We start from the raw sequence: 16,832 nt of genomic DNA on the forward strand, positions 1-16,832 counted from the left end.
TCTAAGGAACTGATAGAATTTGAAAATCGTAAATAAATATAATGCCGACAAAAGCATTTTATTTCTGGCACAGTGGCTTCCAGAATCTTCCCGTGGTGAAACAGAAGAATGTTAAGGAAAAATTGATAATGATCGATAAGAGTTATACTCTTGACTTCATCATAGTACGGACAATGCTGTACCTTCCACACAAACCAATACTTCAGTTGAAAGGAAAGTAAGGGTTAACTTACATCTGAAAGAGTTAAGTTCATCCATGCATCCGGAAGGCAATTTGTTCCAAGATTCAAATTAATCAAGTCAAGAAAAATGTCAATAAATACTTTCTTTTGTATAAAACCTAATAAAAGAAAGTCAATATAAAAAAAATTGTTAAAGGAAATCTATTTTTTTATTTTAATGGCCATATGGGAAAATTATTTATTTTGCTACTAGGCACTATTGATAGTGGTAAATTCTTTCAAGCTAAACATAAAATTTTCTCATTTAAAGTATATCACATGTGGCCTGTGTAATAGCAAAATGTCAAATATTCCAATACACTGTAATTCTTTTGATACTTGTCCTGATCTGCATTGTGATCACTAACCCACTCTCACGCAGTCTACACTGACAGTTAATGAGCAGTTCACAAAATACCAATCGCACACATGCCCTGTATATTGAATACCTACCAACCTTTTCTTTCACTGTCATAAATACAGCTTCGGTCTTGAAAGCAAGTGTGTGTTAGGGAATAGGAGGGAAAACAGAGACCATTGTTAAGCTTTGAAACAAAACTGAATTGCTTAAAAAGCTTCTCAAAATTGGCTCTCTCAATTTAATTTTAAAGAAAACATAAGAAAAAAATAAGTAAGTACAACAAAACCTTTTTTTTTTTTAAAATAGGCATGGATTTGCTTATAAGCAAATAGAAACTTCAAGCTTCATGCATAGTCTTAAAACACAAAATGGTGTACACCAAAATTTAACAGACAGACATGAGTCTTTTCTTTTAGAAATGGACTTTGCTGTCTCAGCGAGGATTCACCTCTGCAGTAACAACAAAAAATGTAACATAACTTTCAAATTATCTAAATTTGGGGAAACAATGCTGATTTGGTCAGGTTATGATCACTTCCATAGTGTCAAAACAGTAAGTTTTCAGATTACCCTTAAAAACAAACGCAATCAGTGAAATACCAGAAGGACTTACATTTCTTCCTTTTTACAGACAAACTTACTGTCCTTTTGAAAAGGCACAGCTGTGCACATTCTATGGCTAACAAACTATTTTCTTCGAAGTGAAACAGTGAAGTGAAATTTGTTAAGTTTATGAAGAAAGATTTAAGTGGTAGGAATATTAAGAATATGTTTGAATATTAATTTCCTAATTTCACTATTCAAAATCAAGTTGCCAATTTGACTTAATAGTCTAGAATCTCTGTAGACCTGGTTTTGCCTCCGATCAGGAAAATCAGGAGTAGTGCCCTCAGCATGTCTTAATACAGTAGAGAAATCCTATACATGTATAAACTTGGAAAGAAGAGGAAAAAAATAGATTTGGAAGCTTAAAGTCTGTTGTGACAGGAAGAAGGAAGGGAGAAACACTCGGACTTGAAGCCTTATGTCCTACCATAAATTTCAGCATGAAAGCAAAAGCTGTGAAAAAATACTGGCAGACTGATAACAGTTCTCTGATGTCACTTCTTGAAGGTTTCTGAGATATCACTTTGAGAAAGAACATCTTTTAAAAATCATGGGAGTTAGACTGTTTACTGAAGCACCTTGGTTGCTGATTTGGTAGTTTTTAGCGTAACCGGAAACTTGTATTTTGACGAGAACTTCAAGCCACAAGAATCAGATCATTTCAATAACACACAATAATAAGCACCATAAAGCCTATATCACAGAAGTACAATTATTGGGAGACTTCATATAAGATTCAATAAACCAGGTAACTTTTTAGTGGTTCATGGGGAGAATAGGCTATGGTTCACTAAGGAGCCAGTGAAAACTTCATATTAAAATAGCAGAAAAAAAATTTTACATCTTATTCGCAGTCTCAAATTGTCTAGTGCTTTACCATGAAAATCCCAGCTACCATAATTTTTATTTCATATTTTACTAACCAATTTCCTTTCCACTTCTGATTCCTAGTACTCTGGCAATCTAACTTCTTTCTCTCACATTATCTTATTGTATAAACTGTTTAATTCCTACTGTGATTTCCCTAAATGACAATAAAAAAATGCTGCTCCTGTACTTCCTTCCTATAACAAAATTGAATATTTTTTTTTCTGCACAAAATTCTAAAAGGGTACTAATATCCTCATATCACTTTTTGTGAGGCTACATGACTTCAGAAACATAGCTAAAAAGTATTTGAGGGGCAAGGAAATTAAAGAATGTGAATCAAGAGATAATATCTGAAATGGCATTAAAAGATTGGAGTCTAAAACTTCAATCACAATTTATAGATCATTGATTCGATTGTGGAACATGCTAGAACATAGTTTTCAGGTAAATTTGACATTAGTTGATGTAAGCCTATGGCAAACACGAATTATTGAGAGACATTTAAGCACTGTCAGGTGATCTGCAGTGTCTATCCATTTTTCTTCCTCTGTGGTAAACGTGAAGAAACAACCCTCACTTTCACGCAAAGCTAAGCTACTTCCTATCTATTAATTACAGAGTTGCTGATGTGCTGTAGGGTAATTTCTTTTATGTTACTACCTACTCTTGAAACATCTGATGGGGGACAATTCTAAAGTGTCTTCAAAAAGTTATAATAGTTCAAAAATTCAAATGGAGCGTGACATAATTCCTCCTCATGACATACCTAGGAGGAATATGGAAGTCTCAGAGAGAGAGAGGAAATTCCTCATAAGCAGATACAAAAGACATCAAATAACTTACCTCAATGTATTTTTAGTATTTTGTCTAGATTTAATGTGTTTGGGTTTATATTATAGAGCTGGTTTTGAATACCTGATTATATTACAAGACAAAAGGTGATTCATCAATTTAATTCAGAGATTGCCAATGCTTTAAAATCATGGAGAGATGCAATGAGTGGGCAGCTGCACAGATGGTGCTGAGAAAAGAATACTGGTGTCTCCAAATGGTACTCTGCAAGTGGTAAAAGGCAATAATGACCACTGGGAAAGAACGGGAAAACAATTCCCAGAATCGGCTGTGTCCACCTAAGAAGACTGGTTTCAAAACAGGTATGCTCTTTACTAAATCTTTTTGTTAAGTCAAAAAAAAAAAGAAAAACATACCCAACAGGTTTTTGTTGAATGAGACTGAATAGAAAACGAACTTTTTAAACATGTAGAAACACTTTCAATTAGAAGGGATAGCAGGCATTTTGGAAAAAGGATCAGAATTCAAAAAGATTTTGAAAAACTGCAGAGATGGTCACGATCAGTAAGTAAATTTCACTGGAAGCAGATCAAAGTTTGGGGAAACAGATTGCACAAATTAATACAGTTATCACACTGCAGATAAAACCAATCAGGAAAGGACTTCAAGCCCAGGATTAGAATTCAAATTGAACTTTACGAATTGGAGATAAATCTAGGATAAAAATGACACTACCCAATAAGAATAAATGTCATGTGCCACACTGGGCTGAAATAATGAACTGCATAAATGTCACAATGGGAATCTGGCTGCCAAAGTAAAATTTCTGTAGAAAGTGCTCTAGGGATTATGGGAGATTACAGTATCACCAGAAGGTACATGGAAAGACAATCCTTGCATTCTTTTCAGCTGTTAAGGCTTCTGCTGGCACACAGTTTTGGAATTTGCAGATCTAGCAGGATGTATGGAAACTAAAGAGCACTCAAAAGAAAGCAACAAGAATCATCATAGGCTTAGAAAACATATCCTGAGAGGCAAGGTTGAAGGAATTCTGCTATTTTCATCTATGAAAGGAAGAGTATGAGAAAACATAGCAGTAGTTTTCCAGTTAAAACAAAATGTTACAAAGAAGACAGGTATAACTTCCTCTCCTAACTTTCCAGTTAGGAAGAAGAATAGGAAAAAAAAATTATTTGCAGCAAAAATATTTCAGATAGTAGTAAAACACGATATATTCAGAAGGACACCAAAGCACTAAGGAAAACAAAACACGCATTCTACAGTGGACTATTTTAAAAGCTTATCAAAAAAGAACCAGGGGCAAATACTGAATACAGATTGTCAGACTATACTTGATTCCATTTTTAGACATGTATGGCTTCTTGATATCCCTATCTAACTACCTCTTATGATACTAGTATTTTGCTAGCATTTTTACAAGGGCAATGTATCCATTATATTCAATCCTAATACTAGAACTGTCATGCTGCCCCCGTGCGTAACGGAAGTGATTCCAGTATTATAGATTCTAAATATACTTTTGTTCGTTACTTTGTTTTTTGTCATCTGCTCTTGGACATTCAGAGGACACATTTTCACACTTTTTCTAATCTCATCATAGTTAAAATCCATTTGAAGTCTTTGAGGGGAAAAACTTGATATTATGTGACTTAAGAGAAAATCCTTAGAATTAGCAATGCCACATATCTAATAAGGTATACCCTGTATAATATATAACCTGTTGCCTATTAGGTAAACTATAAGTAAACATTTTTCTTATCTAAGAAATCACAAAAGAAGATATTTCAATGATGGATTTTTTATAATCGACCATATAATGCACAATACTGATCTCTTCTTCTGATCCCTACAGAATAACTCTACTTGAGTGGACTAACATCTCTTAATGAGGCATGCATTCAAAACCTACTCCATTTCTGGGACACTATTTACACCTAGAAATAGCAAGAATATTTATGCAAGACACACTATAAAGGACTGCATATGCGTGTGTGTGTGTATAGTATGTATCTTCTGCAATTACATGTTTTCTATTGAAAGTAGACAGTTGATCTTGATTTAGAAAACAGTTGATTTAAAGGTGAATGACCTCACATTCATTTCTCCCAGATTATTTCTAGTTCATCTTCATCACTGTTGGGGTCATTAACGATTTCACCTTAACTATTTTTTTATGTAAATCATTGCTTTTTCCTTGACGGTAAAAATATATTCTGCTGGTATGCTTTATTGTGATTGGAAATTATCAAGTCGAAAGTTGCATTTAGAACATGTAGAATTATGAATTTATGAAATCAGACACTTCTCTGAACAATTCTCATCCTCAGCTCCTACATTAAAAGTCTTATTGCAACCCACACGAACAGTTTTACAGGGAAAAAAAAGTGGTTCAAGCTGTGAAGCATATTAGTCACATCTTGGCTGTAAAAGTATTTGCTATGGGAAGACTGATTTGTGCAATTAATAATCAGCTATGGAAAATGGATCTGTTCTGCCTCTTTAGGAAAGTCTTCTGAAGGACAATTCTGACAAAAATCTGTGACAGGTCACATTAAACCTTATTCACAAGAGAATAAAAAGTAGCAACATATACAGATATGGAGAGAAAGTGTGACCCAAAATTCATAGGCTATAGAGGTCAAAAAATCATTTGACAGAAATAATGCACTGATTTTCCACACATTTGTCAAAAGAAAACCAGGGTTTTCAGAATCAATGAAGCTTCTTGAACTATTAAAGACCGATAGTACAATGACAGTTAACTCCAGTGGTTATAATGTATTATGACTCAGCTAAATGTAATAAACAATCAGATAGAAGTTATGAGTCCTCCTGTTACCAATGTAACAATGTCCTCCACTATTTTTGTTCATTGTCTCCACATTTATAGGTGTAGTCAGGCGTAGAAAGGCAAATTTAAACATCTACTGGTGATTCAGCAGTGAACATAAAGAAAAGCCATATTTTAACATTACAATACATTATGAAAAAATTAAAATTTTTACACTCATTAACCCTGCAAGGTATTCTGTTAAAGTGTTGTGTCCATGTATGTTACATGAAGATTTTGAAATAAAACCTAACAATTTTCATCTAGTCACTTCCATAGAGACTCTCCAAATCAAACTCAGAGGAGTAATCCGGTCTTTCATTTGTCATCATATCACCTCCCTGTAGTCTTCTATTTCTCTGGCAAGTAGCATTCCACAAATGAATAGCTTTATGGGGGTCAAATTTTTTGATATCCGGAGAGTTCATCTGAATTATCATAAGATCGGTCACACTTTCAGACCTCAGTTTAGAGTGCAAAGGCATCATGGTGAGTTTCATTTGACTGAAGCCTCGCTCTGTTTCAGCTGAGCTTGCTGGCAGAGTTAGGATCAAATCTACCAATGTCAGAATGTTGGGATACTTTCTTGAATAATCAGAGTTCACTGAATCCCATGTCAAGGTCTGGATGTTCTGAAATCTAAAAAACATGACAAAATGTATAATTATAACTATCACTAAATGTATTTCCATAATCCTTTTAAGTAAATCAATAAACAGACAGAAATACAGTTTTCTTATTACCTGTTATACAGCTCTAATTTCAACATGTTCCATTCAGTTTCTACTTCACCTATTTTCACACTAGCAGCTTCTAGTATGACTTCATAATGTTTAGTCAAAACAGACACTTCCTTTTCACCAAATTCTATAACAGAGGCAAAACAAAAATATTTTTATGCTTTCAAAATATTTAGGAGGTGCATTTCAAATAGCCACTATCACAGTTCTATACCTTGTTTCATTTTGTCAGGCCATAGTTTAAAACTTCCAATAGTAGTTGCTCGCAAAACATCTTGACTTGCATCACAAAAACAATCACGTAGCCTCTTCACCAAATTACTTAGTACTTTGGTCCGTATTGCTGAGATATTCCCATTTCCAACAAGCTGGTAACCATGGAAGTGCTCAATGGTATCCACCAGGCGTTCCTTTGGACCAGCTCTGAAAGATACAGAATACAAAAAAAAAATATAATACTCTTTTATTATATTCCAAGAGATGATGGTTCAGTCGTTAGAAATGCCAGACCTTGTTTGATACATGTGGAGTGTTTCCAGCGTTGACTGCACAGTTGCAAATATGTCTGCAATGGAGCAGCTGTGATCCAGAGTAACACGTGACAGAATGTTGAGGACATTGATGACATCCAACAAGAAGTGAGAAAACTTGACTATCTCCATTCTCAGAAGGAGGTGTAAAAGGCCTTTGACTTTCTGCCGGTTTGAGGCTCTTGAATCTCTTTCCATCTGGAAATCAATATAGAAAAAAGAGTGTCAGGTATGTGGACCAAAATTAGACACAGCAATTAATTTTTCCTGAAGTTACATCCAAATTTTAGATCATTTACCTTACTCAGATGTAGAACTATTGCAGGATAACCTTTAAGGAGAATTTGTAGAGCTGTTTGTAGACGAGGAAGCCACTGGGAGCCTCCAATGCGAGAAGGAATAGCTGGGCGTAACTTAATGGCTTCATATGTGGCTTTGAGATTATTCTTATTTAGAGGTGAGTTATGATAAAAGTGATACATATTTCTCAAGACATTGATTAAGATGTTGTATAGCTGAATATTTTTCAGTGCTCCTTTGTAAGCCAGCTTTAGGCGGTGAGCAAAACAATGCACAGACTGTACACAAGGCTGAATTTCCCTGAGAAGTTTAGCGACTCCACTGTTTTGTCCTACCATGATATCTGTCCCATCACTTCCAAATCCAACTAATTTTTTTGACCAGTCCTGGCTTGCCAGACTGAGCTGAAGGTTTATTTGTAATGTTTCTTCAATTGCATTTTTTATAGTTGAAGCATCAGTTTTGTGAACAGGCCGAACCCCAACAATCTGGCAATGGGCTTTCCCTTTATTTGCAAAGCGTACGTAGACAACTGCAGCTGCTTTGAGTATACTGTCTGTGACTCCATCACTAATGACAGAAAAGAATTTACATTTCTCCAGTTTCTCTTTCAAAGCTCTTCTTTCTACTTCAGCAATAAAATGTATAAATGTTCTCGCTGACTTGTCGTTTCTAAACACAGAACCAATATCCACTCCTTTCATATCATCCAGTTTGCACATCCAGTCAAGGTCTGTAAAGGGACGACCAGATTTAGCAATAGCATGGCATGTTCTAAAAATATTTTCTACTCTACCCAATGTTATAGAGTTCATGCTCTTCAACATCTGCCCAGCAGAAGCTGTATCTGGTGAAGCAGTACTGGCAGCTTCCATGCAGGTAGCCCAGGCATGAGCTTCACTACTCTGGTGCGTATTTATAAATTCAAGTTTGAAGTCATCAGTGCCAGAACAAAAATTGTGAATGGTTTCCCCCAAATCCACATTATGCTTACGACATGGTGCACAAAACATGATTCCCCTTTCATCATCATATTTTAACCAGGAGTATTTTGTTAGCCATATTTTTGGAAACTGGATATTCTTCTTTGTTCTCTGATGTTCCAATTCTTTCTTCTCTTTTCTTCTGTCACCAATTTCTCTCTTGCTAGAAGAATTACTCTTGGTTTTAAATTGCTTCAGTGCTCTTATGGCTATAATTTAAAAAGAAACAACTAAATATAAAATAGTTTTTCTTTCACAAATTCTCGATCGTGTTTTTTTTGGTTTTCATCCACATTTATTCTGTTAATATGGGACTAGAATGTGACTTGAAATAGCCATAAAAAAAACCAAGGAAAACTGAGATCTACTCTTAAATCGCTTGGAGGCTACCCAGGACCCTTGTAAAAATGGTCAGTTTTGACTCCAATTTCTTTTTGACTACCAGAAGTTTGTCAGAATATGCAACCAGTAAAGTGCAGCAGCATCAATACCATTTTCAAAACAGAGAAAAACAGGGTTAGGGAGTCGAATTCAGAATAGTATTCCAGGTAAAATGTCTCCAGAAGATAATACTGAAGTCACAAACCTATTATGATACCCATTACACCTGACATTAACAGAAAAGTTAACTTGGAGCAAGTCCATAGATACGTAATCAAATACCTGTCACAGAATGCATACGATGTTCTACAGCATATATAGCTGACCCGATCTTCTTAGAATATATTTATCTGCAGAATGACTTTATTACTGCTTTGAGAAAGAGGAATTGTATAAGCTTCACATTTTGTTCTCAAAATGGAAACATTCTTAAAAGCATTGAGGTTGTTCTCAATATTATTTTCCCAAATTCTTCTCAAGATAGCCATTCGTTTTGTGGGAACAAATGCCATAAGCTGACATTTTCTAAAATTCTGTTGCTAGAGCTCATGAATCTCCTACTTTTGTCAAGTAATTTAATGATTCTTTTAGTACACTGTTGCCATAAGGTCATAACTTCAAAAAGAAAGAAGTCAAATAATGAAGACAAATTCCATGCAGAACAATGAAACTAAGTATCTTTTCACTGGGAAACAGCAGAAGTAAAGCATTGAGGAAATGACCTAAGAACACTCTGACTCCCCACCTTCCTTATTGTGATGTGTATGTCAAGAGGAAAAATTAATGATTACATTAAGCTAATCATAGAAAGAAATGCCATTTCTGGTGCTTTAAAGGGTCTTAAGAAAAAGAGTTCTTGTACCCTACTCTCTTCTATTTTACAAGAAACAGCAAATTTTCATATATGCATTTAACAATTTTTGAGAACTGCTTGTTCCCATTGTCATAAAAATGACAGTGTGTCTGCCCCATTCTATTCTGAGCATCCTGTAAGGCCATAATATTTAAAAATGTCAGGAACATGCAGTTTAAATACATTTCCATTATAAGCGATTCTTTTAAAGAACTTCCAATCTGAGGTAGCAGTTGTGGTCCACAGGGACAGCAAAAACAACTAGACCATAGAAGCTTTCTCTGACATGTGCCCAAGTACCATACCCAGGACCAAAAAGAGAGGAGGAGAAGCATTCTTAACGTGCAGTAAAGATTAAAAACTTTCCCTCACATTAGGCAGCCACAAAAATGCAAGAAAAGGTGAAAAAGAGATGGAGGGCAGCATTAATAGATCTGCAACTGCAGAAGTCAGAGGGTGGAAGGCATGAAATGGTTGTAACTTCTCTATAGTACCTACTGCTTCTTGAGGTGTATGGGCACCTGTAGAAATTTGCTGTTGACTGGAAAAATGGGGATCAGAGTAGATTCAGCGAGCCACTGTCAGGGATAAGATTCCCTGTAATATAGACGTTCAATGTTACAAACATTTTTCCATGTTTTATATTTTTTTATTTCAGAACACGGGGGTTTAAACTCTTGGAAAAATACATTTGGGACATCACGTGTTTGTAAGGGATCAGTTGTATGTGTCTTTAGAAAAACAGGATATTCCACAGCATGTAAGAACAGTAAATATATAGCTAAGCAGCATAGATCTGAGGTGGTTTTTTATATATATATATATATATATATATATATATATAAATCAGGTCTATAAACCATCTAAACTCTGATTATATTCATTACAACTCTTCATTGTAGTATATTCTTACCATGCTTACCTAGGGAAATTAAGGTTATGCAGTTGTGTTGCCTATATATCTCCACATCGATTTGTCTGTCTGCCAGTTCTCCCTCACAGATAATTTTAGAATGGCCAATTTGAACCAAGTTTGTCAGTAGGGTGGGGTTATGAAGGTCCTATAAGTTCCTTTCAGATCTGTTTCCAGGTACAGGAGAAAGATCCTCATAACACTGCCACTGAGGAAAAAGTAGGGAATTGACCAGGTTTAATCTTCTATGGACAAGAGGTGTAAATCAGCATAAATTCAGCTCCAGATCACACACAGCATCCAGTGCATCCTGGCCATAGCTGTTCAAGCAAAACACGTAGGTAAGATGACATGAAAGAAAGACAACAGTTGTTTGGGTTTTGGTTTTTTTTTTTAAAATTAGGCTAACAGACATGGAAAGGAACAGGAGATGGACTAGTGAGAGGAAACTGGGAACATGGGAAAAGGTGGGGTTTGTTGCAGTGGCATAAGGAAAGAACACTGGATACAAAAAGAAGCCAGCCTGTACTACTTGTGAAGGAACCTCTTTTTCACATAAAAAAATTTGTCACCAATGGAATCAAAAGAAAACCTAAAGTAGAGAAAGGTAGAATTGTTTTTCATTAAAAACTTTTTAAAAGTGAGTATCATTCACAGATACAAACAGTGACATTGATAAGCATTTATATATGTTTCAATAAGCAGTGCAGAAACATAATAAAAAAATGCAAAAAAAATAATTAGTGAAGAAATTAAGGTTGTGACCACAAGTGAAATCAAAGACAGAAAAATAAACACTCAAAAGGGAGCATTAAGAACGACAGCAGCATAAGTGTACACTAGATGTGCAACCCTGTGAACCAGGACTGTGACATTTTAAAGGGACATGAGAAATAAATATCAGTCACCATGCTTCTGTTACAAGGCACAGATATACAAAATAAACTATTTCTTAATGATACACCAGCCAACAGAATATAAGCACTGTATGAAAATATTTCCCTAAACTGAGGAACTGTAGTAAAGACTCAGATTATAAATTTACACCGGCAACAAAATATGAACAGATTGTAAACCTATATTAGAAATGAGAATTGTGTTAACATTTTATTCCCTTTTCATCAGATTTTACTAAAACATTTAAACAGCTTCCAATTCCCCTTCATTTTCACTGAGAAAAATTGTCCAAAGCAATTTCTGACTAGAACTTCAGATAATGGTCTATGCAATGCTATAAGGGATGAATGAGTGAATAAACCCTGAGGTTGAATTATATTCTTCTAACTTTAGTAGTCTAAAAGTTAGTAATATGGGACACTTCTGTCCTTAGCTGAAAAAGACAGGAGTCAGAAAAATAAGATTCATTCCCTCCAAGATACTGAGATACTCATCACTCTCTGCAGATGATTTTCACTGTAAATATTTACTTCATTCATCCACTAATTAGTACTGATTTTGCTATGTTATATTTCCAATCTTCACTAAGTAGCAAGAATTGGGATTTTAAATTTAGAATCACATGCCCATGGCTGCAAAGATGCAAGGATGGGAAAGGAGAGTTCCTCTGTCATGTTGATTGAAATCTTGATACTTGGATATATATATTCAAATGCACAGAAACATATACAAACACGTTAAATATGTTTCATAAAAGTAATTGGATACACAGATTTTTAAATACCATAGGCAAACAGTCAAAGATTTCTGAAATTAAATAACAAACATGATTTAGTAGGAGACATAACAGGAGGTGTAAGTGAAACTCATGCAGTAGAATTAACAAATTTTTCGATTATCCGTAGGAAGAGGTATTGTATCTAGTCTGGATCTCTGATTAAGGGCTTTATATCCCAAAAGTTTAGGAATTTTCTATCTATATCATTGCTAGTAAAAGATACTTCCTCTGTCTACAAACTTATTTTCAGGTTTTGAAAAAAGCACATTTGAAAAGAAATATAGTCTAAGAAAGGATAATGATAAACTTATTTCTGTGCTCATATATGGACTTCACTCTCTATTCATATCAAGGTCAGGAGTACTGTTGTAAGCTCTTGAGTTGTTTCTACAGAAGTGCTTGGGAAGAGAAAGCATAATCTATCACCATTATTCAAGGTCAGCATGTAATTCTGACTGTTCCACTCAACAAAATATTCTATTAAAAAGGTAAAAGTTCAGCTGAACTAAATGCATACTTTAATATGCCTAACTGTTCCATATCTAACAACACTGCAAAACTCAACCGACAAGTCTACAATTTGAAAAGTAATAGCAATACAACTTGGTCATAGGCTGTCCTCTATGTTTTGCTTGCTCACAACTTCACAAACTATTTTACAATTTTATAAATAAGCATTTAAAACATTTTTTGCATATTCGATTTAGCAGTTTTTTAAACCTGAATGAAGTTTATTTCTGATGAATAGTCAGTGCTACAATTCAACCTGGAATGGTAAATGAGCATCATGAGCGTGAAAAAAACAAATAAAATTTAAAATTCCTTTGTGTAATTCAGTTATAAGATTGAGAAAAAAAGTCTGGGATAGAATCTATTTTGATCTGTTTGCTAATGCAAAACATTAGCAAAATTGCATTCTCTATAGCACCTTTAGAAGAAAATTGAGACATTCCAGATATGTGCTAATTGAATTGACAATAGATGTGGTCATAGGAAGAATACAGTGCAAAAGAGAATCAAAGGGGTTGAGATCTAATAAAGTGTTAGTTTAATTTTGTTGGTAAGAACAGAATGCATCCAAAGAGACTGCAGAAGAGAAAAGAAAAACAGCGAATGTTAGTAGCTCCATTTAAGGCCTGCCACAGTTCTTCCTATAAAAAAGCAACACAGTCCTGAGGCAATATACTAAAGCACTGTTAACAAACAGATCAAAGGAGTTAGTGAAACCAACAAATACTGCAGAGCCACCTTGAGTTTGGGCAATGACACTTGGAATAATAAAAAAATAATAATTTAAGTATTTCCTTATCAAACGAAAGACTGTGTCAGTAGGTAGGAAGGTCCAGCATAGGCTGTATTTTTGTCCATCGGTGCTTAGAATGGTGAGTAATGTGCTTCCATGGAGAACCAAGTGTGCAGGATAGAACAGAGTTGTCTGTGATGAATCGGCAGTTCTTTAAATACTTTAAATTCCTAGGAAACACAAAACTGTTTACAATTTTTATAAGATTTCTTTCACAAATATCAAACAATTTTTAAGTATATTGACACTCCCACTTTTTGCTTTCATTTTGGCAACTTGTTAAACATATCTTGAAAAGACACCATTTGACATTTACCAAATATCCTGTGAGAAAACTGTTTACATGTTTATTTCTTCCAATATAGTAATTTCTCCTTTGTTACTCTTTGTTTTGCTTGGATTTCTAGGTAAAATTCTTCTTTGTGTAATCTCCATAATGCTATAGAAAATAAGTCTAATATTCCATTTTCAGAAAAACTTTAGGAATTTTGCCATTTACATAGCACAGAAGATTGGTAGATTTATTCTGTTTAGACATGCCCTATAGTCTATGCCTCAAGCGCTTGTTTGTGTGCTCAGAGGATTGCTCAGGTGAGTAAGAATTAGAAGACTAAGATGTTTGACAGCAAATCTAGATCTCTTTAGACGTTCTGAAAGGCAGGGATTAGTTTCTTATTTTTCGTATCTCCTTTAGAGCTGCTGTCCAACAGTTTCACTGACAGTGCGCTGGGTGCTTTAGTATTTTTCCCTCTTCGTCTCAGTAAGAGACTAACTACTGAGGAGGCATGTATTTTCTGTTGGGCCTTCTATTGAACAAGAGGAGACAGAAGGATGTGAAATATTCCCGATGTTTTAGGAGAGAAAGGATTTAACTCTTCCTATGATGTCTTTATAGGAAAGGGGAGTGGTTGCCTTAGGAAATCTGGGATGTGATTTATGCAGTCTTAAAGTGTGTGAGAGAACGGGAGGAAGTATTTTAAAGATGACTTGCACAGCTTGTGGCTTCCCATCCTAATTTGGCTATCCAAAAATGTAAATATCTTGACTTAGTAATCACAAGACAGTAGAAGAATGCTGTTGCATGTATTTTGGGACCTTATTTGAAACTATAATTCCTTACCATTGTCCCAGAGAATACACGACTGCATACTTTTACTGTCTGATGACTATTGAGTCAAGATATTTACTTTTTTGGATAGTCATGCAAGTCTTCTTGGGTCATTTTAGTGAATATATTATCATAAAAAGGACAATATTGTAGAAAAATAAAGATGTCATTTGTCTTCTTGCCAATTGTTACTAATTTACAAGGAAAATAGCTTTTCTGTGTTAAACACCCCAAGAATATTAGAGTTTGTGTTAGACAAATTTTTTTAGTTTATCTTAATGAATACATGATTTAAAAATAAAGGAAAACTTTCAAGTGGAATCACCAGTCGTACTGGTATCTGTGTTTCACCTCTATGGCACTATCTAATAATTACAAATGTACAGATTTTTAATTTCACATGGCCCTATATATGCAATACTATCTGCTAAATTAATCTCTGTAGAAGAATTTGGAGTGCTTACGCACACACCCACGCTCATACACTATAGATAAGATGATATGCATCTCTAAAGGAAAACAATAAACATCTTTCTGCCTAAAATGGGTTCATACTCAAAAGGTAATTGGATTTTCTCCATAAATGTACATGAAAAGCATTTCTAAATAAAGAATTAAATTCAATTTCATTCGGCCTTTGTAATCTTATTACATTAGAAGACTTGGCTCCAAAATTGTAAGCATATGTTTACATATTGTATTTCATGATCTTGGTGGCAATCATACCAAAATTACAATTATAACATGGAACACTAGTCGTAATGAAACCCTCTGCAAATATGTGTATACATACTTTCCACCTCAGTTTAAAACTGTCTTACCAAAATTATTTTGTAACATTTATACAGCAGTAGGAAGTTACGCAGGAAAGTCTTTTCAAGCATCCTAAGCCTAAGGTTCCCATAATTCGAGGGTAGACACACAGTAAATACACGTACAAAGGAAAAAAAAAAAAACATATCTGAGTTAACATTTGCAAATCACCCAAAACAACTGACACACATTGACTTGAAGAATGTAATGTTTAATAGCTACAATAGACCCTATAGAATAGTTTCATGAAAATACTGATTCCTTTTAAAATGTGTATTAAAATAATACAGCTTCAGAGTTCACTGAGCTATGAATCTGGAAACACATTAAAGACTTGCATATTTAGGCAACGCAAGCATCATTCGTACCACTCTTGAAAACATATTACAGAGACACCTATTAGAGGAATATTAAGTACATGGTCTTGAGGATATAAAGCCCATAGCAAAGACATTAAAATCTTTCAAGTGGTCTGGTGTTTCACATTTTCGATATTCTGCACTACTTTTATATGTTTTTATACATGTAATATATATGTATATATATTATATGTGTGTGTATATATATGCATATATATATGTAATATATATTATATATATAATATGTCATATACATATTTATACATATAATTACTTCTATATGTAGCAGGATCTTTAATTGTAGTATGATCTTTAACAATATAGGTAACTAATGTTTAGTAGCTATCAGCAGTTACTTTAAATTTTAAGTAGGTAACTAACAGTCCTTCAGGAGTGAAAAGGAAAAATTTTTCTTACCTTTAGGTGCCACCTGTAGAAACTGCTTATGGAGTGTAGTAAGTTGTGAAATAGTTAGAGAACCACTTCCAGAGGTTTCTACGTGTGGAACATGTGGTAAAGGAACAGGGTCAGGAATCACTTTTACATCACTGCGGATGAAGAAATCTGTTTCTTCTAAAGTAATTTCACATTGGATTTTGCTAGAACTCTCAATATGATGTCGTGCAACCTCAATCATCTTTTCAACACTGTGAAACATAAATGAAGAAAACAATGAATACTTTTAATGCACAATGTTAATCACTTAAGTTCAAATTTTAGTGTGTTTGCACTTTGACAGCTTTACTGAAGAAAGAATTACAAATCCTCCCTGTGAATTCTGTACTCAGCAAAATCGTTATGAAGTGTACTCCTCCTCTGGCAGGAAGAAATCTTTTGACTGTGGTAAGAAATTTATATAAAGGCAGATCTAAGCCACAGAAGAGACCTGATGGAAAAATATGAAAGGACAAGACATTCTTTGTTCCATAAACTTTCTAAGGGTGGACCATACACATTCTATCTGTAATCATCTTTTAGCCTATTTCGATGCCTTTTTTTCTGCTCTGCCCCTACATCCTAGATGTACAAAGCACTTTCTAGAGCAGCATTGTGCAGGGGCATATGAACTCCCGTTTCAAGTGAATGAGTACAATTTATACAGGGAAAGACATCAGGTGTCTATAACTTTCCACTAGACACAGGTTTGGCGCGGGGTGGCAGGTTAAAGGACAT

At 34.6% G+C, this 16,832-nt stretch overlaps 1 protein-coding gene across 1 annotated transcript in view; it reads right to left on the reverse strand.

Moving 5' to 3' along the window:
• Positions 1-295: 295 nt before the first annotated feature.
• The window catches only part of SPEF2 (sperm flagellar 2), a 69,689-nt gene continuing 53,152 nt past the window's right edge, over positions 296-16,832 (reverse strand). Inside the window, exons 28-34 of the mRNA XM_054185793.1 lie at positions 16,077-16,306; positions 7,271-8,463; positions 6,952-7,169; positions 6,656-6,864; positions 6,445-6,568; positions 6,140-6,340; positions 296-341 (exon numbers count right to left, since the gene is read on the reverse strand). Coding sequence (XP_054041768.1) covers positions 296-341; positions 6,140-6,340; positions 6,445-6,568; positions 6,656-6,864; positions 6,952-7,169; positions 7,271-8,463; positions 16,077-16,306 — 2,221 coding nt within the window. The remainder of the gene's footprint in view (positions 342-6,139; positions 6,341-6,444; positions 6,569-6,655; positions 6,865-6,951; positions 7,170-7,270; positions 8,464-16,076; positions 16,307-16,832) is intronic.

This window comes from Rissa tridactyla, chromosome Z (assembly GCF_028500815.1).
Source record: "Rissa tridactyla isolate bRisTri1 chromosome Z, bRisTri1.patW.cur.20221130, whole genome shotgun sequence".
NCBI classification, from domain to species: Eukaryota; Metazoa; Chordata; class Aves; order Charadriiformes; family Laridae; genus Rissa; species Rissa tridactyla.